The sequence below is a fragment of the Lipophrys pholis genome (genome assembly GCF_963383615.2).
Source record: "Lipophrys pholis genome assembly, chromosome: 8".
NCBI lineage: Eukaryota > Metazoa > Chordata > Actinopteri > Blenniiformes > Blenniidae > Lipophrys > Lipophrys pholis.
Window position 1 is genome coordinate 27,577,371 of NC_137630.1, and position 17,508 is coordinate 27,594,878.

General features: G+C 42.3%; 1 protein-coding gene across 2 annotated transcripts; it reads left to right on the plus strand.

The window, feature by feature from the left end:
* The first annotated feature begins 3,378 nt into the window (after window positions 1-3,378).
* Window positions 3,379-14,017, plus strand: wdr13 (WD repeat domain 13). Of its 2 annotated transcripts, none has more exons than XM_080469709.1 (10): window positions 3,379-3,437; window positions 5,808-5,895; window positions 6,025-6,256; window positions 6,658-6,767; window positions 7,026-7,156; window positions 7,238-7,545; window positions 9,143-9,323; window positions 9,427-9,568; window positions 10,686-10,804; window positions 12,229-14,017. In XM_080469709.1, the coding sequence occupies exons 2-10, from the start codon at window positions 5,855-5,857 to the stop codon at window positions 12,411-12,413; spliced, it is 1,449 nt and encodes a 482-aa protein (XP_080325835.1). In that variant the 5' UTR covers window positions 3,379-3,437; window positions 5,808-5,854; the 3' UTR covers window positions 12,414-14,017. The 2 variants fall into 2 exon arrangements, with proteins under 2 accessions (XP_080325835.1, XP_080325836.1); XM_080469710.1 differs by having other exon boundaries at window positions 3,380-3,437; window positions 5,808-5,863; window positions 6,217-6,256; window positions 12,229-14,011.
* Window positions 14,018-17,508: the final 3,491 nt, after the last annotated feature.

Consider the following 17,508-nt stretch of genomic DNA (forward strand, 5'->3'; position numbering starts at 1 on the left):
GTGGAGGTTGCATGTTCTCCCTGTGCATGAATTTTCATAAATGTATTTAAGTCTACTTGGTGACTTTGGATTTTCCCCTTGGTGTGATTGTGAGTGTGTTTGGCCTTTGATGAACTGGTTTTATATCCAGGGTTTAACGGTGGATTTGCCCGAAGTCGGCTGGGTGCAGCTCCTGGATGATGGATGGATGGATGGATGGATGGATGGATGGATGGATGGATGGATGGATGGATGGATGGATGGATGGATGGATGGATGGGTGGATGGAGCTATACAGTGGATATAGATTAAGCCTACAATAACGAGAATATATTTTTCCTATTACTGTAAGAGACCCAGGTGGCTGATGAGTATCCCTGCTTGCCAACTTCCCATAAAAAGATACTGTCCACTTCTTCTCTACATTCTGCACAGTTTCCTTTGAAACGACCCCCCTCACCCCTACCCCCACCCCCACCCCCCACCCCCCTACCCCACGGTTTGAAATCTAACTTCACATGGCTGAACACCCTGTGCAGTTCACTTTGCAGGGAGCCCGTCTGTGTCCCTCCCAGGCCGAGGAGGCCCACTGCAGACCAATTGGGTAAGAATAGAAGTCAAACATGTGCACTGCGGTAAGAAATAGTTGTTTATTTGAATCAGTATTTACAAAAGTAGAGTTCCACAGTCCAGCGGTGTACGTGGGAGTTTGGGAAGGACTGCGGAATCGCTTCTTCTTAGTCAGGTCCAATGTCTATTTCTGACAGCGCGGGGACAGAAACTGGGTTTAGGAACAGGGAGGGAAGAACAGAGGTTGAACAACAGATGGTGATGGATGGAGACCAGGTTCGTTTTGTGCCTCTGTGAGAGGTGAGCAGATGCTGTATTGCAAGGCCACACCGCAGCACAGTGTGCCGGCTCTGAGGGAAAGGGTAGGGGAGAGGAGGAGCACTCAGCCTTGTCTGCCCCGAGGACCCCCATGTTTACGACGGCAGGACCCCAACAGTGTCTCCAAAGCCATCTTCACGAAGGCCTGGAAGTTATTGCTTCTCTCCCTTCGGCTGTCCTGCTAGGGGAGGAAATACAGACAGATACCTTCACTGGGGACACAGCAATCACAGCACCTCATTTCCACACCCTGTGTCACACACGGGGGGATTTCTCGTGGTGATGTCCCAAACCACAGAAGGCCGACATCAATTCTGCACAGAAACGCCGCACCGAATTGAGTCACCGGGGTAAAATAACATGGGGGACATGAGTTGATATAAATGCTTACCTCCTTGCTTCTTGTTATCATCTCCTTTCTGATCAGCTTTCTTCGGCTGCTCTTTAGGACTCTGAGGTTGCTGCAAATATAAAGCAAATATTAGAAAACTGAATCTACTGAAATTAGTTTTTAGTTGAGGTAGTATTAATGAGAGCTTAGTTTATGTTTTTTCTTTTTTTTTTTTCGCTACCTTGGTAGCTGACTTCTTGTCCGATTTATTACCTGAAAACAGTGGAAACATTCACATTAATGCAGAGCAGATTGAAGTTAGTCATTTTTATTATAAACTGTCAACGTTACTGGCCTTAGTATCACTATTTTCTTATGTTTTATTTTTTATTTTTTAGCTGTCAGACCCTGGATGAGAATCTATGATATAAATAAACGTTTAGTACGTGAATGGATACGAGTGACAGTGTCGCACCACGAAGGGTACAATGCTGTACTTTAGATTCTGTAAAAATGGTCTACTTGTTTTAAATCTTTTTTTGTCTAATTTGGTACTTTATTAAACATCTCATACTGTGAAATAAACAAACAAACAAAAAATAACGTTGTTACAGATTATTTTCTGCTGCCTGTTACTTACCTTTCGTTCCCGGCATTTTGGCTGTGGTCCAGAGCAGATGCTGTTTTTTTGGGGAGAATGCAGTGTTTAATGTGGTGTTCGACTCGGTCATTTATGGCCCGTGCTTGTGAATGGCTCTGTCACTGGGGCCCCTTCGAGAAAGAGCGCCGTGAACAAGCAAAGAGCCCCGTCAGCTGAGCAGCGTGCCCCGCAGCTCTGCAGGTCTTTGCTGAGCCAGGCGAAACCTCCGAGCTGACCTTGTAATACTGCCATTGTGAACTCACTGGAACTGTGCATTCACCTATTGTGCAAGACAAGACAGCATTTTCACCCAGTTACAGTGGAGTTCTTTTTTTTACATTATAGTTCAACTGTGGATTATCCTTTTTTTTTTTACAAAGTGGGGGTCGGTATAGGAGATAACTTTTTACCCTTAGAGACCCAGAACAGAAGCATTTGTTGTTGCATAGGACTACACTGTATTGGTCTTCAGCATTGTCAGCAACTTCAGGAGTGGAGAGTTTTGGCAGGGATCATTAAGTGATACTCAGATTTGCCACCCTGTGCATTCTTCATTGAGTGGACCAGTGAAATATTGCTGATATTAATCAATTGAGTATTCTGCCCCTCAAGGACCCCTGTGATCCCCGAGGACACCGCCATAAGCAAATATAAAGAGTACTTTTGCTCTTGGTCTGTTCTTCTGTGTACGTGAACAGGGGTAAGGTAGAACAAGGTCGAGCCAGTGAGAGAAATCAACCACCTTCTTTAAATAGATAACCATGAATAAAAGTATGATGTGACCTCAAGTTTGGAAAATAGGTCCCTCAGAACACCTTCAGTTTTGAAGTGTTTTGAACCTTCAGTGCTGAAAGAAAGATGAAAAAAAAAAACAAGATCCAAAAGAGATTTGTTCCTCTCATGCAAAGTGAATTTATCATGTTAATGAATTAGTTAATTTCGCTCAACATAGATCAGCATTTTATAAAAATATGTGACTACTGGTCGCATGGCTTTCAGAACAAACTGAGGTGATAATTCAAATCATCCCCAAAACGTTGAATAATTATAATAATCTTTATTTATACTTTATCTACATAGAAGCTCTCATACACAAAAGTCTTTCACATATACAGTAACAGACAAAAACAACAAAAATAGGCCACTCAATTCTTCAAAATATATAGTTTTTAATTGAATAAAACACAAAGGTAGTACTTGTTGGCAAATTGGTATAATTATTAGCTTTCAGTCGTAATATTATTCGTCCTGTGTGGAGTTTGCATGTTCTTTGAAGTAGTAGTAGTGGTGGTGGTAGTAGTATATGAGAACACACACACACACACACACACACACACACACTATCACTTTATCACGACCAAATCGTTTCCCCCCTAAAAAACTGCTTACATTATTCCAGCTAAAAATGAAATATCTGTGCCCTAAAACATCACTGTATATCTATATGTCGCATCCTGTGTTGTATATAAATGTTTACACGTATCATTAAACGTAAACATGACGAACATGGATGTTTACCCTGACTCGTGCAGCTGCACATCGGTCACGTGACGTGACGGAGGAGGAGAGAACAGCAGCGATGGAGAAAAGCTAAGGAAGGTGAGCCGCTTTCCTTCACAATTCTCGATGTTTCCTCGCTGTATCATTACATTGCACATTTTACACGCTGCATACAACTGCTAACTCACAGAGTGGCTGTTTGCTTTGGGGAATAAACGTACAACGAGCGTTTATTGGAGGAAAACGCAGATGATGTTGTGGCTAACGTGCTAATTTGTAGCTAACGCTAGCTCTGTCAAAAAGGGTCGTCTGGTTTTGGTGTTGCAGGCAACACAACCGATATTATTCATTTATTTGGTTTTAGTTGATAGCTTCGGTTGCCTTCGAGGGATGTTTACCGATGTCAAGGTAATATTGCATCGTAGAATTCATAAATAAGATCTCATTGCCTGTAGTGCTGATCAATGTTGCATCGTCACTGAATTCAGAGCTGGATATGAGAGAATGTGGGTAAATTTATAATAATATGACATCTGGATGATCGTTATCCTCATGGAGAGCACAAGTGCAAATGTTGGGAGAATACACTTGAGTAAAACTATAACGTGTCACCCCTCTGTTTCTAGGGTAATCCATATACACTCATGTATATCTATTTTGACTTTCCAGCAGATTATTCTTAGCTGTATTTTCCTTTTGAACCCAACAATAACTCATAACCATCCTCACTCCAAGTCTGCTTTACCAAATTATAACTGTGAGACTGCATCCTCCAATCAAACACAGGCCCATCAGAAATCATCAGAATTGGCCCAGGCTTTCATCAACACCACTGGGTTGACTTGTACGTCTTCCAACAATGTAGAATCAGGTCAAACATGATAAAGGTGTTGCTGTGACATGTTGTTCCTCATCATGAGGAATGACTAAAATTCACCTCTTTTCTTCACATAAAAGCATAAAAGTTGCCATTCCCATATTCACCACATCCTTTTAGTCCTTTGAACGTATCCAGAGTTCTGTGGTTGTATGTATGGCTGTACAGCTGCAGTTGGTGTAAAATGACTTTCGATCAATACCCATCTACCTACTGTTTCCCTTCCTACCCTTGCTGTTTCATTAGAGCCCTGCACTCTTCAGTTATTGCACACAACAGTCTCTCGTGTCAGTATTACTCTGTCCTGTAGAGAAACCTCAATGTTACATTCGACAGCTCATCTCATGTGTTTAGAGTGTGACTCTTTATGCTCATGTGTGATGAAATCTACCCTGTAGGAACTATTCTTAGAATTGGTTTAATTGTGACAGACAGAGCTGCTGTGTTTTGATTAGGTGTTGGTGCAGGTCGGTGTGGCAAGTAATTCACGAGACCCAAACCAAGGTGCCATCAGTTTTGTTTTTTTTAACAACTCATAAACTGACAGACATTGCAAGTCAAGAATAACACATTGAAAACAGGTACTAATTCATGATTGTTTGCGCTCAAGTACTGCTGGCTGAGTGTCAGCTGAGGTTGTGAGTTGGGTTTTTTATTAGTAGCACATCAAAACATGGCCTCCTCCATTCAGCAGAGTAGGTGACGTACAAAATGTATTTTACTGGCAGTTTTCCTTTTTCATCTGCACATTTTATTGTTCATATAACATATTTTTGTTATTCTTTGTTTATTTCTTGTCCAAAAAACGTTCCATTAATAGCAAAACAAAAGGTTAAAACGTAAAGAATTCCATGGGGCCTCTGCTATCGGGGCCTTATCAGTATGTAATGACACACCCAAGGAAATCAGAGTTGCCACTTGTTTGTCACCTTTTGCTCAACATCTTTTTAGTGTGCTTTTAACTGATGGACGCTTTCTTCTTTCAATATAACATTTATATGGTGATAGTGGTAGTAGTAGTAAGTTTATTACGTTCGCCGTCGAAAGTTAGAGCGAAGGAATATGTTTTTGTCCGCGTTTATTTATTTATGCATTCATTTATTTTATGTATTTTACTAACTTGTGGCAAAAACTATTAATTGGAATTGCATGAAATTTTCAGGGATGATTTGTCATTATCCGAGGACCAATCGATTAGTTTCTGGGATGTTAATGGCTAAACGTTTCCGAATAAATCCCAAAAAACTAAATAAAATAAAAAAAACTTAAAAATTTTAAAAATGGCCCTTACAAAGCCAAATGGAGGGGCACCTCATGAAGGAAATCAAAGACGATTAACATCTGTTTCCATGGAGACGCACTGGAGGGCTGAAGTTGTCTGCTAGCACACTGCGAACTCCGCTCTCCGCTCCCCTTCTCCACTCTCAGCCAATCACATGCCAACTCACTCTAACGGCGCGTTCAAGTAACAAAAAGAGTGGGAGCAACAGTAAATCATCGTTTAACCTTAACATTGCAAGGTGGCGTTGGCGAAGGTATGCGCTCTGCCGAGCGGCAGTTCTAGTAATTTTTTTTTTTTTTTTTTTTGACAGGACTCTGCCCTGGGAGTTGGTTCCTCTTTACCCAGAGTGCTTGTGGAATGGCAGCAGTTTGGCAGCAGGTTTTGGCCGTGGACGCAAGGTGAGGCTTTGTCTTTAAGAGTGTGAAACGGATGTAGAAGCTGTTCATGAATAACGATTTGTAGAGCTCATTTCTAAGTTATATGTCACCTTTTCTTCCCGCCCTCCCCCCCCCCCCCCCCTCCTTCAGGTACAATGCTTACCGCACGCCTACGTTCCCACAGTTCCGAACTCAGTACATCCGCCGACGCAGCCAGCTGCTCAGAGAGAACGCCAAGTGTGGCTTTGAGCCGGGGCTGCGCAGGCAGTACCTGAGGCTGCGCAGCCAGCTGCTGGCCCTGCGCTACGGGCCCCTGTCTGAGCAGAGCAGCTTCAGGGCCAGCAGTGTGCGCAGCTCCCGCACCACACTGGACCGCATGGAGGTCAGACCCAAAGAAACAGAAAGGATCGGGGGGTGGGGGGAGTAGAGGATATATAGAAATGATAGGCGGGGGTGTGTTTACTGATTGGAAAAGGAAGATTATAAAAATATCCAAGAGTTGGAAAGAAAATATAGGCGGCAGCTTATAATAGCCATCTGGAAAGCTCAATGTTGGTTCTCATCAGTCAGCAGAGAAGCCAAGCAACGCTTTGGTTTTGTGGTCATATTAATGCTGAGCAGCTTGGTTGAGATGGCGGGCATTTCCTACATATGTGGGCAGTATTATTGACTCAAAAAATGCCTGGTAATTTCAGCAGGTTTTCAGACATTGTTGTTGGCTATTGTCTTTGCTTTCACGAGTCCTGTTGAGGTTCTCTTTCCCCTCCCTCTCCTCTCTGGCAGGACTTTGACGAGGACCCCCGTGCCCAAGGGGCTCGTGGTCACCGCCGGTCTGTCAGCCGAGGCTCCTACCAGCTCCAGGCCCAGATGAACAGAGCCGTCTACGATGAGAGGTATTCAAACCAGGCCCAAAGACAGATCCTCGGTTTGGGTCCAGCATCTTGTCTCATTGCTTTGAGCCATTGAGTTCTCTCTGAATTATTTGTCCTCTGAGTTATTGGGTTTTGTTAGATTTACTGGCCTTGATTCGGCTCCGGTAGCGCTGAGTAATGATGAGATGTCCCATATTGAGTTGTCTGCTGCAGGCGAGCCTTGCAAGGTGCGTTGTATCGATTATATGCTTACATGGTGGCTTTTATTTCTGACCACAGGCCTCCGGGCAGCTTGGTGCCCACCTCAGTGGCAGAGGCCAGTCGTGCCATGGCGGGAGATACCACCTTGAGTGAAAATTATGCCTTTGCTGGCATGCACCACATATTTGACCAACATGTAGACTCTGCAGGTGAATAAAAGAGCTCGGATCTTCATTGTTGCCACATTGGTAGAAAGCATGTCTGTTAATCTCTCTTGCGCCTTCTTTAAGTTCCACGTTTGCAGTTTGCCAACGACGACAAGCACCTCCTTGCCTGCTGCTCATTGGACGGCACCCTGTCCATCATGATGCTGTCCCCGCCTCCCGCCAGCGTGAAGGTGACCCTGAAAGGTCACGCAGGTCCCGTCACGGACTTTGCCTGGTCTCTGAGCAACGACATCATCGTGTCGACGTCGCTCGACGGGACCCTCCGCATCTGGAACACGGAGGACGGCCGGTGCATCCGAGAAGTGCGAGACCCAGAATCCAGCGAGCTGCTCTGCTGCACCTTCCAGCCCATGAACAATAATCTCACTGTGGTGAGTCACCTTTTCACAAGCTGTCATTTCTGCTTCTGCAACGTACCACACAAAGAAGCAGCGTAAGCCTCGTGTACAACTGAACGCTGAAACACATTTAGATAAATATTTGTATAAAAATCTTCTTTTTTTTCCATTAGTCTTCTGTATGTTGTTAGTAGGGCTGCACAATATAAAGCACATTTACCATAATCATGAGATCAACATTTACAATATCCATATGGCAAGAGACTGACTGAACTGCCGTAAATTGTGTTTCTTTGCTCTTGTGAATTCATGCTTTGCATGTCAACATATTTGGCCAGCCTAATGGAGTCTTTCTTTACAAGACTGTGTTGACAACGGATCGTATTTCACCTCATTATTTCACATTTCATCATATCTGGTTACAACAGGCCAGATGTCGCAAGCATAAAACGACTAAAGACACAAAGTCAGGTGGGAACTGCAGATGCACAACAACAACAACAAAATCAGACAAAGACCTAAGAAGAGAAAGACCACTGGTATTTGGAAGTATAAAGCACAAAGAAATGTATGTTTAAATAGTTAATATGCGGCCCTAAATTGTATCCTATTCAACAAAAAGTACCATGCGACTAAAGGATGCATGGCTCGATGTAATGTTTCATGTATTATCAGTGAAGATGCTCCTTGTTGTCTGAAAGTGTGATACTTAAATACTTCGAAATCTCTATGAAACAAATGTATTTACTGGAACATAATCCTGCCTATATGAACAACATTTTGCTTGATTAGACGTTTATCTCCTGCACTTCAGGGAACAGTACTATCTGGACTAGAAGCCTTTCAATAACAGGTTTTGTTCATTTCACAGTGAATGAGTCATCATTCAGATTTTGAAATCTGAATAATATTTGCAAAACTTGAACAACCTTTCAACAATTGTCCTTCTTGCAAGTCCTGTTTTCAGCTGGATGAAGCTAAACAAAAAGTCAGAAAGGAAACGGTAGCAAGGACTGAAAAATTATCTGCTTTAATTAGATTTTTTCATACAAAGCGTGACATTTTATTCATTTATTTTCTGTTTAAGTATGAGTCAGTGTTTCATTGAATGTTAAGCGGTTAAAATTAAAGTTACTGTCCCTCTCTAAGCTTCAGTACATCAGAAAAATGAAGACGTCATTAATGTCTGAAGATCCATAAACACGGCAATATCAAGTTAATCATCACACAATTTATCTTAATGGAAATCTTTTCTGTTCTAAGTGGGCGAGTTGTATTGAAGGTAATACTAACTCAGCCTTTCATCATTCTCAAAATAATCATTTGAATGTTTAATATGTGCATACATTTATGATAAAAAAAACAACCAACTTAAGAATAAATGTCAGTTTTTCTAGGAGAAAGGAAAGCATTAAATGTCTGGGATGATTAGAACTTTCTATTGCTGCTTGATGACAATTACTCCGAGTCGTGCTCGGCAGCGTCCATGTTCACCTCATTAGGTCCAACATGAAAGAGAGAGATTTTGTTTTCCTCCGTATTTTTCACCAGCCCGAGCATCTCTCAGCCAGTTTGTCAGCACTGCTCAGTGGAAATAATGAAGGTTCTCTCGCCGGCGTCTGTGTTCCAGGTGGGAAACAGCAAGCACCACCTGCAGGTGGTGAACATCTCCACTGGGAAGAAGGTGAAGGGGGGCTCCAGTAAGCTGACAGGCCGCGTGCTGTCTCTCTCCTTTGATGCTCCGGGGAGGATCCTCTGGGCCGGTGACGACAGGGGGAGCATCTTCTCCTTCCTCTTCGACATGGCCACAGGTACACGAATTAGAATTTCCGATGAGAATTTCTTTGGAGAGGGAAACTGGTCGGTGTGTCTCTGTCGCTCCCTGCTGATTCACCCTCCCCCTCCTACCCACAGGGAAGCTGAACAAAGCCAAGCGCCTGGTGGTGAGTGAAGGCAGCTCCATCTGCAGCATATCTGCTCGGTCCTGGATCAGCCGCGAGGCCAGGGACCCCTCCCTGCTGGTCAACGCCTGTGTCAATAAGCTGCTGCTGTACAGGTCAGTCCGTGAGGCCAGGTCGTCATCTTTCTGTGCAGTCTGACTTTCAATATTTTATAGACACACGGTCACTTTCGGATCAGTCTGATCATCAGATTGGTGTTCAGCAGTGACGTTGACACAAAGGCCCACTTCCAGCTTCACCAGGAAGCTCGCCAGCTTCCGAAACGGATTTGGTAGCTCAACTAATCAAGCTTGTTGGGTTTCCTTTCAAAATCGTAACGCCGAAGAATAAATTTCCTTGTTCAGGAAGAGACGAGCACGAAAAAACTTTACGTCAACCGAGCCTTTCGAGTATTTTAAGGTCTTTCAATATGTTTAGGTGAAGCATTTTCTCCATCCTCCACCAGTTGTGTTTTGCTTTTGCCATTTTTTTTCTCAAAACAGCGTCACGTGACAGTGTTACATAACAGACAGGAAGACAAAACGCAGACAGTGGGAAGCAATCTGATGTGCTCTTTACATCGACTCATAAACCGGGTTATAGCACTTCTTCTGATGAGAACAGAATTTTAATCACATTGGATAATTCTGATGAAAAGATAATTTAATCAGATTATTCAACTTGGAGGCCTCTGTTTTTTTGTTTTTTTTTGGTGTGTGTTATTTTTTTTAAGTGAAAACTGAATTTCTCTCTTTTTTTTTTTTTTTTTTTCCACACGTCAAGAGCAGCAATGTCTCTGAAAATGACAGTTTCTAAAAATGGCTTCCAGTGGTCATTGTTTTTAAAACCACCAGGTCTTCGTCTGAACAGGGAAAACACATCTGAAAAATGTAATATTGACACATGCATGCTTTGGTTGTTGTCAATGGTTTGGTGTTTTCTTTCTTCTACATGCACGAGAAGATCAGTATCAATGGAGGACTCCATAGTGCATCTGTTCACTGGTTTTAATTTAACATCATGTGAACAAAGTGTACATTTACTTCATAGGTCATCTGGATCAATCATTTCTTACATGTGCCAGATACGGCAGCTTAAATGTTTACACTTGGTGATCGTTATCAAAAAGTTCACGTCTGTACTCGTTACAGAATTCAAAGGTGTTTCCAGCGTATCGTTCTCATATGAACAGAACGAGCTCTTAGGTGTCTTGTCCCATGTCCTCTCTGGCAGGGTGGTGGATAATGAAGGTACACTCCAGCTGAAGAGAAGCTTCCCCATCCAGCACGGATCCCAGCTCGTCCACAGCATCTTCTGCCCCCTCATGTCTTTCAGACAGGGAGCCTGTGTGGGTAAGTCGTCTCTCGGCGTTCCTGCTGTGGTCTCCGAGTCTTCCTGCTGTTATATGAGAATCGAAAATTAGACCACACCACAGGCTATGAAGGAGTGGAAAAACATGGCTCATAAAAAAAACATAGGAATCTGGTTTCAATTTAAAAAAAAAAAAAAAAACCTTTAGAGCAATGAACTAACTTATCTCGCCTAGACAGTTAACATGAGAAAAGTATTATCAACATGAACACTGACACAGTTTGACCTCGGAGCGCGTCCTCGCCTGACATTTTGTTCATCTGTTTCCTTTCAGGTTGTTTTTGTTTTTTAACACCTGTCAGTGTTTTAATTATCAGGTTTTGCATCTTCAATTAACAGAAGTTTCTCACTCATAAAAACACCCAGAGTGTCTTGTGGGGGAAGAAATGCTGTCAGACTGCGCAGTGTTCTCCTTCCTGAGACCTACGTTGATGATCATGACAGAAGCGCAGTTAACTCTGCGGTCGTCTGTCCAGAAAAATGGCTTTGGGTTTTCACCCCAAGTCCACGGATTGACTATTTAAAGCTTTCCTGGCCAACAATGGCTCGCGGCAAAATTCAGACATTGTGAGCAATTTTGGAGAGCGGATTATCACTTTGTGGCCACTGTGGGATAAAATTGTCTCTGTTTGACTGTTGTCACTGTGCACGTCTACAAACCAGCCATTCTAGAAGCTGTAGAAGATCCTGGACAATATTGGCCACCAAGACATTTAAGATTCAATTTTAAAGATTAACTACAATAATCCCTGTTTGTATGTTCTTCTTGTATGTTTTGTGCAGGAATTCTGGTTTTCTTCACACAATTCAAACCTACCTTGAGGTTAATTGGTGGTCCCCAGTTGAAGAGAGTTTGCGGAGTTGTTTTTGTTGGAAGCAGTATTCTTATTGCATTATGCTTTGTTCTTCCACCTAGGAAGTTTATGGGAATTCCTCCAATTAAAAAAACAATCAAGGTCTTTTTAATTCAGAGACCATCATGTGGCTCTCATGCTAATGCTCTTTCACTAGCAGTGAGCAGAGTTGTGATTTGCCCCCCCAGTGGAAAATATTTGTAATTGCACTTATTGTGTCCATCTACGGTACTGCTTTATTGAACTCTGGTTCAAAGAGGTGAGTCCAGCAGGATGCGCTGTTGACAGATCATCAGTCCATCCAGGGCAAAGACAGAGTGACTCACATTCACACCGACGGGCAGTGCAGGGTCGCCAATTAATCTTCCGCACATTTCTGTGGGGTAAAAAATACAAAAGTACCCAGAGAAACTCCACACGAGCCAAACGGGAGAACATGCAAAATGTTGAAGCAGAGATATTCATGCCTCCATCAGGAGAGTAGGACAATAATACTGTGGAAACCCACATCTCTCGTCTGTTGTCGTTCTCTCTCTATCCTTTGCCCTCAGTGACGGGCAGCGAGGACGCCTGCGTCTACTTCTTCGATGTTGAGCGCAACACCAAGGCGATCGTGAACAAGCTGCAGGGTCACGGCGGGCCCGTCTTAGACGTGAGCTTCAACTGCGACGAGAGCTTGCTGGCCTCCGCCGATTCCACCGGCATGGTCATCATCTGGAGACGGGAGCAAAAGTGACTTGATCCACTGATGAAACTCGCTTCCTTCCACCGCGTTTGAAAAACAAAAAATGGGCTCTTCCTTTTAAAACCGTCCAATAACACGTCTGTAAATCTTTCACTGGAATGTCAGCGGCTGCGTCAAATGTTCAATGTGATGATACTCAAGTGCAATCCGATTGAACGCCATGCCGTGTAGGCGGTGGGTATGTTTTAGAAATTTAAATAAGGGAGAGCGGTGGGGTGCGAGTGTGTGTTTCAATACTCCAGATCTCGGTAAAGACAGAACGAGCACTACAACCATGCATGTGTCATGGCTTACCTCCAACCTGTGTGGATGTGACTGAATCCATGTGAAGAGGATGCAACATAATCTTCCAGAAAAAGGAAAAAATAAGCAGTTGTATCACACTGACAGTCCCTCTGGCATAAATCGAGCTCACTATTTATGTAACTGTTATTCAAGCAGTGTAATCAAGTGTAAAAAAAAAAAAAAAAAAAATGCCTTGTTTGCTTTCAGTCGCCTGTTTGCATTTGAGATCATTTGCATGAAAACTGGTATCAGACAGTAGGCATATCCAATCGATCACCACAAAAGATAAACACGCGTGTCTCTTAAGTATGTGTTTGTACTTATCTGTGTGTGTGCGTGGGTGTGTGTGTGTGTATGCGTGTGCGTGTACTCCCTTCACGCTGGTTGCAGATTCATATAATTTATTTAACACATATACATAATAAACTGCTGTAATTGTCGCTCGCCGTTGTGTCCGTTCACAGAGTTTTTGTGTGTGTGAGAAAGAAGATTTAAAAATGGAAATACTCAGTAGTAGGGTGGTCAAGCCTGACGTGTAGGAGTGTTAGTCATTGTGTGGGTCTTTGAGATCCACACAGGATTCCCCCTACATGAATGATTCAGTGGTGTGTGTGAGAAACACTGGAGCGGGACAATAAATCCATAATGTGATCTGAGATTTTCGTGTGACGACACGTAAAGCCTCCATCCGTCGTCTTTAAACCAAAGTCAGGAAACCTATTTCAACCTGGAACCTACAGATCGCCCTCGTGGTTGTACAAAATGTTTATATTATGCTTGATCATCGGGTCAACCCCGATATGTTTACAACGCGCTCTGATGGGGTTGAGAACATTGTGCACAGTTAAAAAGTCAACATGTACTTTTTAAATAGTGTCTGACCTGAAAATAAACCGTCTTTTGTCAAGATTCCTCAAGTATATATTTACAATTTATAATTTTAAAATTTTCAAAAAGGTGCATTATAATAAGAGGAAACAAAACGTTCCAAATTTGTAGATCGTCAGTGAGCAGTTCATTTTCTCAGGAGGGCAACAACAAAACCTACATGTACGATCCATGGAGGGCTGAGACATCGGGGAAACTCATTTCAGCTCCTCATGATTCGATTAACACCCGTTTGTTCCATGGTTTTAATTACTCCTGCTATGCGTCGGTTGCGTTCTTGTTTCGTTGCATGTTTTTACGGATAATAGTGGTTCATATAGTGACCTATTGAAAATAGTAAAGATGAGGCGGCCCACAGACGTTAAACGCGCGAGACAAAATAAGCTGCCATGTTTGAAATTGAATTAAAGTTGTTTGACATCATTTACTGCCATTTTCGAATGATTCATAACTGCTCGGGGACGGCCGGTGGCTGTACAATGGTCTCGTGTAGCTCTATGGGAAATCATTTAAAAAAAAAAAAAAAAAAGAACAAACTTTTAAAAAAAAATGTAATCTGACTCGTTTTAGCATTAGCTTAACTCAAGAACATAATTTAATCATTTTTATCCACTTTCAGACTTTTTTTTCTTTCTTTTTTTCTCATGGCTGACCATAATCGAAGAATGGAAAATCTAAATAATCACCCATATGAACATTTTTAGAGCCGTCAAGCTGAGAGAAATACAGACTGAGCGACTAAACGTTTCACATTGTTAAAGTTGTAATTGATCTGATCCATTATGTTGGTGAAAACTTGAACGTTGTAAAAAGAAAAAATACTGACCTTGATGATCCATTATCTTCTGAAATCAGCTAGAAACCTTGTCGTTTTCAGTCAAATATCTTCATGAAATTAAATGACTGTTATTGAATTACAAACAGTAGGAGGAGAATAAATCCTGTTCTGGACAGTTTCCACATTTTCTTTCATTTCTAAACTATTGATAAGTTACAATGAACACAACGCGCTTGTCTTGTGTAGGCATCTCTGCCTTCCCTTTTAATTCATTTGGTCTTATTTAGAATTATTCTTCTGGCTTAATTGGATTTCGTCTTGAGATTAGCCGCCACGCGGTTACATAACTGTATTATTGTTTATCCTCCGTATGTCTCGTCTCCAAGCCTTTGCATTGCCATATGTTCTATCTGATGTGTTGTTATTTTCCGTTTGAAAGAAATCGCTAAACTTCTGACCACAAACGACAATAAAACCGGAAAGAAATGCACGATGTTTGTCCGAAGCGATACAGAAATTCACACGGGAGCATTCGCGGGGCCTCGATCCATCAACTTGGACACGGCTGCGATGGATCGCCTGCACGTCAGGAAGCTCCTGCACATGTGAGAATTTCTATTTTCTGGGCTCAGACATGCTATAAAAATGATACATTAGTATTGCATTGTCAGACTAATGTATCATGACGGGGCAGGACATTATTCTCACACTGCAATTTCCACACCGCTCGCACCATCTCAGTGCAGGAGAAATAAATAAATAATCCACTGAAAACAGCATAAATGGGTTGACAAAGGTCACTGCCCTAAAAAAAATATATATATATATATTTTTTTTATATTATCAGATGCAGCAACGTTAGACTTGATTATTTTCTTACCACAGCTGAAGTCGACATAAAAGCTGTGAAAGTGAACGACTGCTACTGGGGAGGGTGAGGACAGGGCAGAATCGGACCGGAAATATGCAAATGCAACCAAAAAGAACAAAACTTCTCTGTAAACCCGCCTGTCCAGACGTGACAATGCAGCGAGGCCTGTGCAGCTCAGACGGCTTTTGTTGTGGTGTATCTTGGAGAGAAGTGGGAAGACAAACTAAAAATAAGCACTGAGAATGAATCTTGGGCGTCAGTTGTTGGGAGACGGGGAGGATTCGACCTGCTCCACCTGGACTGACTGGAGGATATTCACACAGATGAGGGAAACATCTACTCCAGTGCAACAATGGACATGATCTGTCATTCAAATGTAAAAGCTGGATTCCAATCCGGTCCTAACAAGGAAAATACATCATCACCTTCAATCTATTGTATTCTATGTATTCTATAGAGTCAGGAGCATAATAGTGCAGTCAAGTTGGTTGCATGAGGTTTGTTTGGGAGCCTATTCAGTATCTCTACCAAGGTGATTTATATGATCGTGAATGTTCTTTGGGATTACTGAAAAAAAGAAAACCTTCATTCAAACAATCGTGCAATGTGCAGTCTGTAGGTTCTGAAGAATAAAAATGTGTTGGGGTTTTTTTTTTTCTCCCCGGGTTGTTTCAGGGCCCGGATACCGCCTTAAACCCATTCCTCGGTGTGCACAAAAGATTCAACAGCTGCCACTTGAAAAAGCCCGGCGGAGAGAAGTGGCCACTTTCATGCACGCAATTTTTCACCGTCACCATTTTCCCGTTTTGTGTAGTATTGGAGGTGATGTTTTCCGGGTGTGCAACAGTGATCGTCACTTGTCAGAGCTCGGCTCCTAGAGCCTCTCAACATGAAAATCTAAATGTCGGAGAACTTAACTCATCATCTGTGGAGTTTTGGGGGTTTTTTCCACAGTGTTTGGCAATTAATATGTTAATGCGTGAGTCATTTCATTGTGTTTGCCTCTTCTGTTTACCTAATGTGTGTTCTTTTTGTTTTTTGTGTCTTTGCTTTGTCTTTCGACTCATGCATAACAACATTGCAGGCAGTTGTTTTTTTCTGCAACGCCGGGTGTGAAAACAATGTTTTTAAACAGTGCTATCATTCTAAAAAACCAGCGACCAATATGATGCTTTGTAATTTGCATAAGTACATACAAGTGAGTGGGAAATTGTGAAGATATAGAAGCGGGAAAGGAGCGGATTATTAAAGTTAGGAATGAGGAGACTTTTAGAATAGGAAATCAAGACAATACTTCTAATCTCATGATGCAACAAATACATTGTTCTGCTCTACAAGTTTGCTGACATTTTATGTGTTTGGGCTCCTATGGTCTCCTGATATTTCCATTTGTGGAGCAAGAAGTACTTATTTATGATATTTGTTTTATTACAAGAAGCTTCCACTAATTTTCAGAATCCAAATAATTTCTTGCAAATGGGTTTGTGTAAAATCTCGTATAACCCTTCAAATTTGTTGACCTTTCCTCGGTTATTTTGGTATATTTATGTTCCTGTCTGCACAATTTAATCGGTTGGCACAGGAATAAGAAATCACAAATCCTTTGGACTCCACAGTGGCTGTTGGGTAGCAGAGGCAATACTGACGATGGGTCTTTCGTGTCGTGCAGCGACGCGAACAAAGAAATGCCGACGTGTCATTAATTGGGCTTTCTTTAGTGCATGTTTTAGAAACTATAATGCACACAGGATGTTGTTTGTGCTGCGTGCACTGCCAAGAGGTCTGTTTTCCTGTGAAGCGCTCTCCGTGGGAATGCGGCCATGTCGCTATCCAGGCAGGTCATGACTCAAAATGCATCAAAAGTAGAGTCTTTATTGATGAGTGGGCAAAAGAACCACCTCGGGTAAACTGTACAGTTACAGAATATCATCTTGCGAAGGAATGCCAGACGTAAAAATTATGGACCTCTGTCGGACGTGCCGCTTCATTTTTCCACATCAACATCTGTACAAGTTGTAATCCCCAGTCTTTGAACCTACGAAATGCAGTGGAATGCATGCTAGTACAGTATGCTGTGCAAGTGTCCACATTTAGAAAAGAAATTGACTGCACAAATATATCTATGCCTAACATACCGTAGGTCAGACATTTGCATTACATGAATCTTAATTTGGAGAGACGGCTCGGTGTAGTCGAAGCCAGTTTTCCGTACACCACACACACGGGGGTCGTATCCAGCCTGGAGGTGTTTTGATTTCAAACAT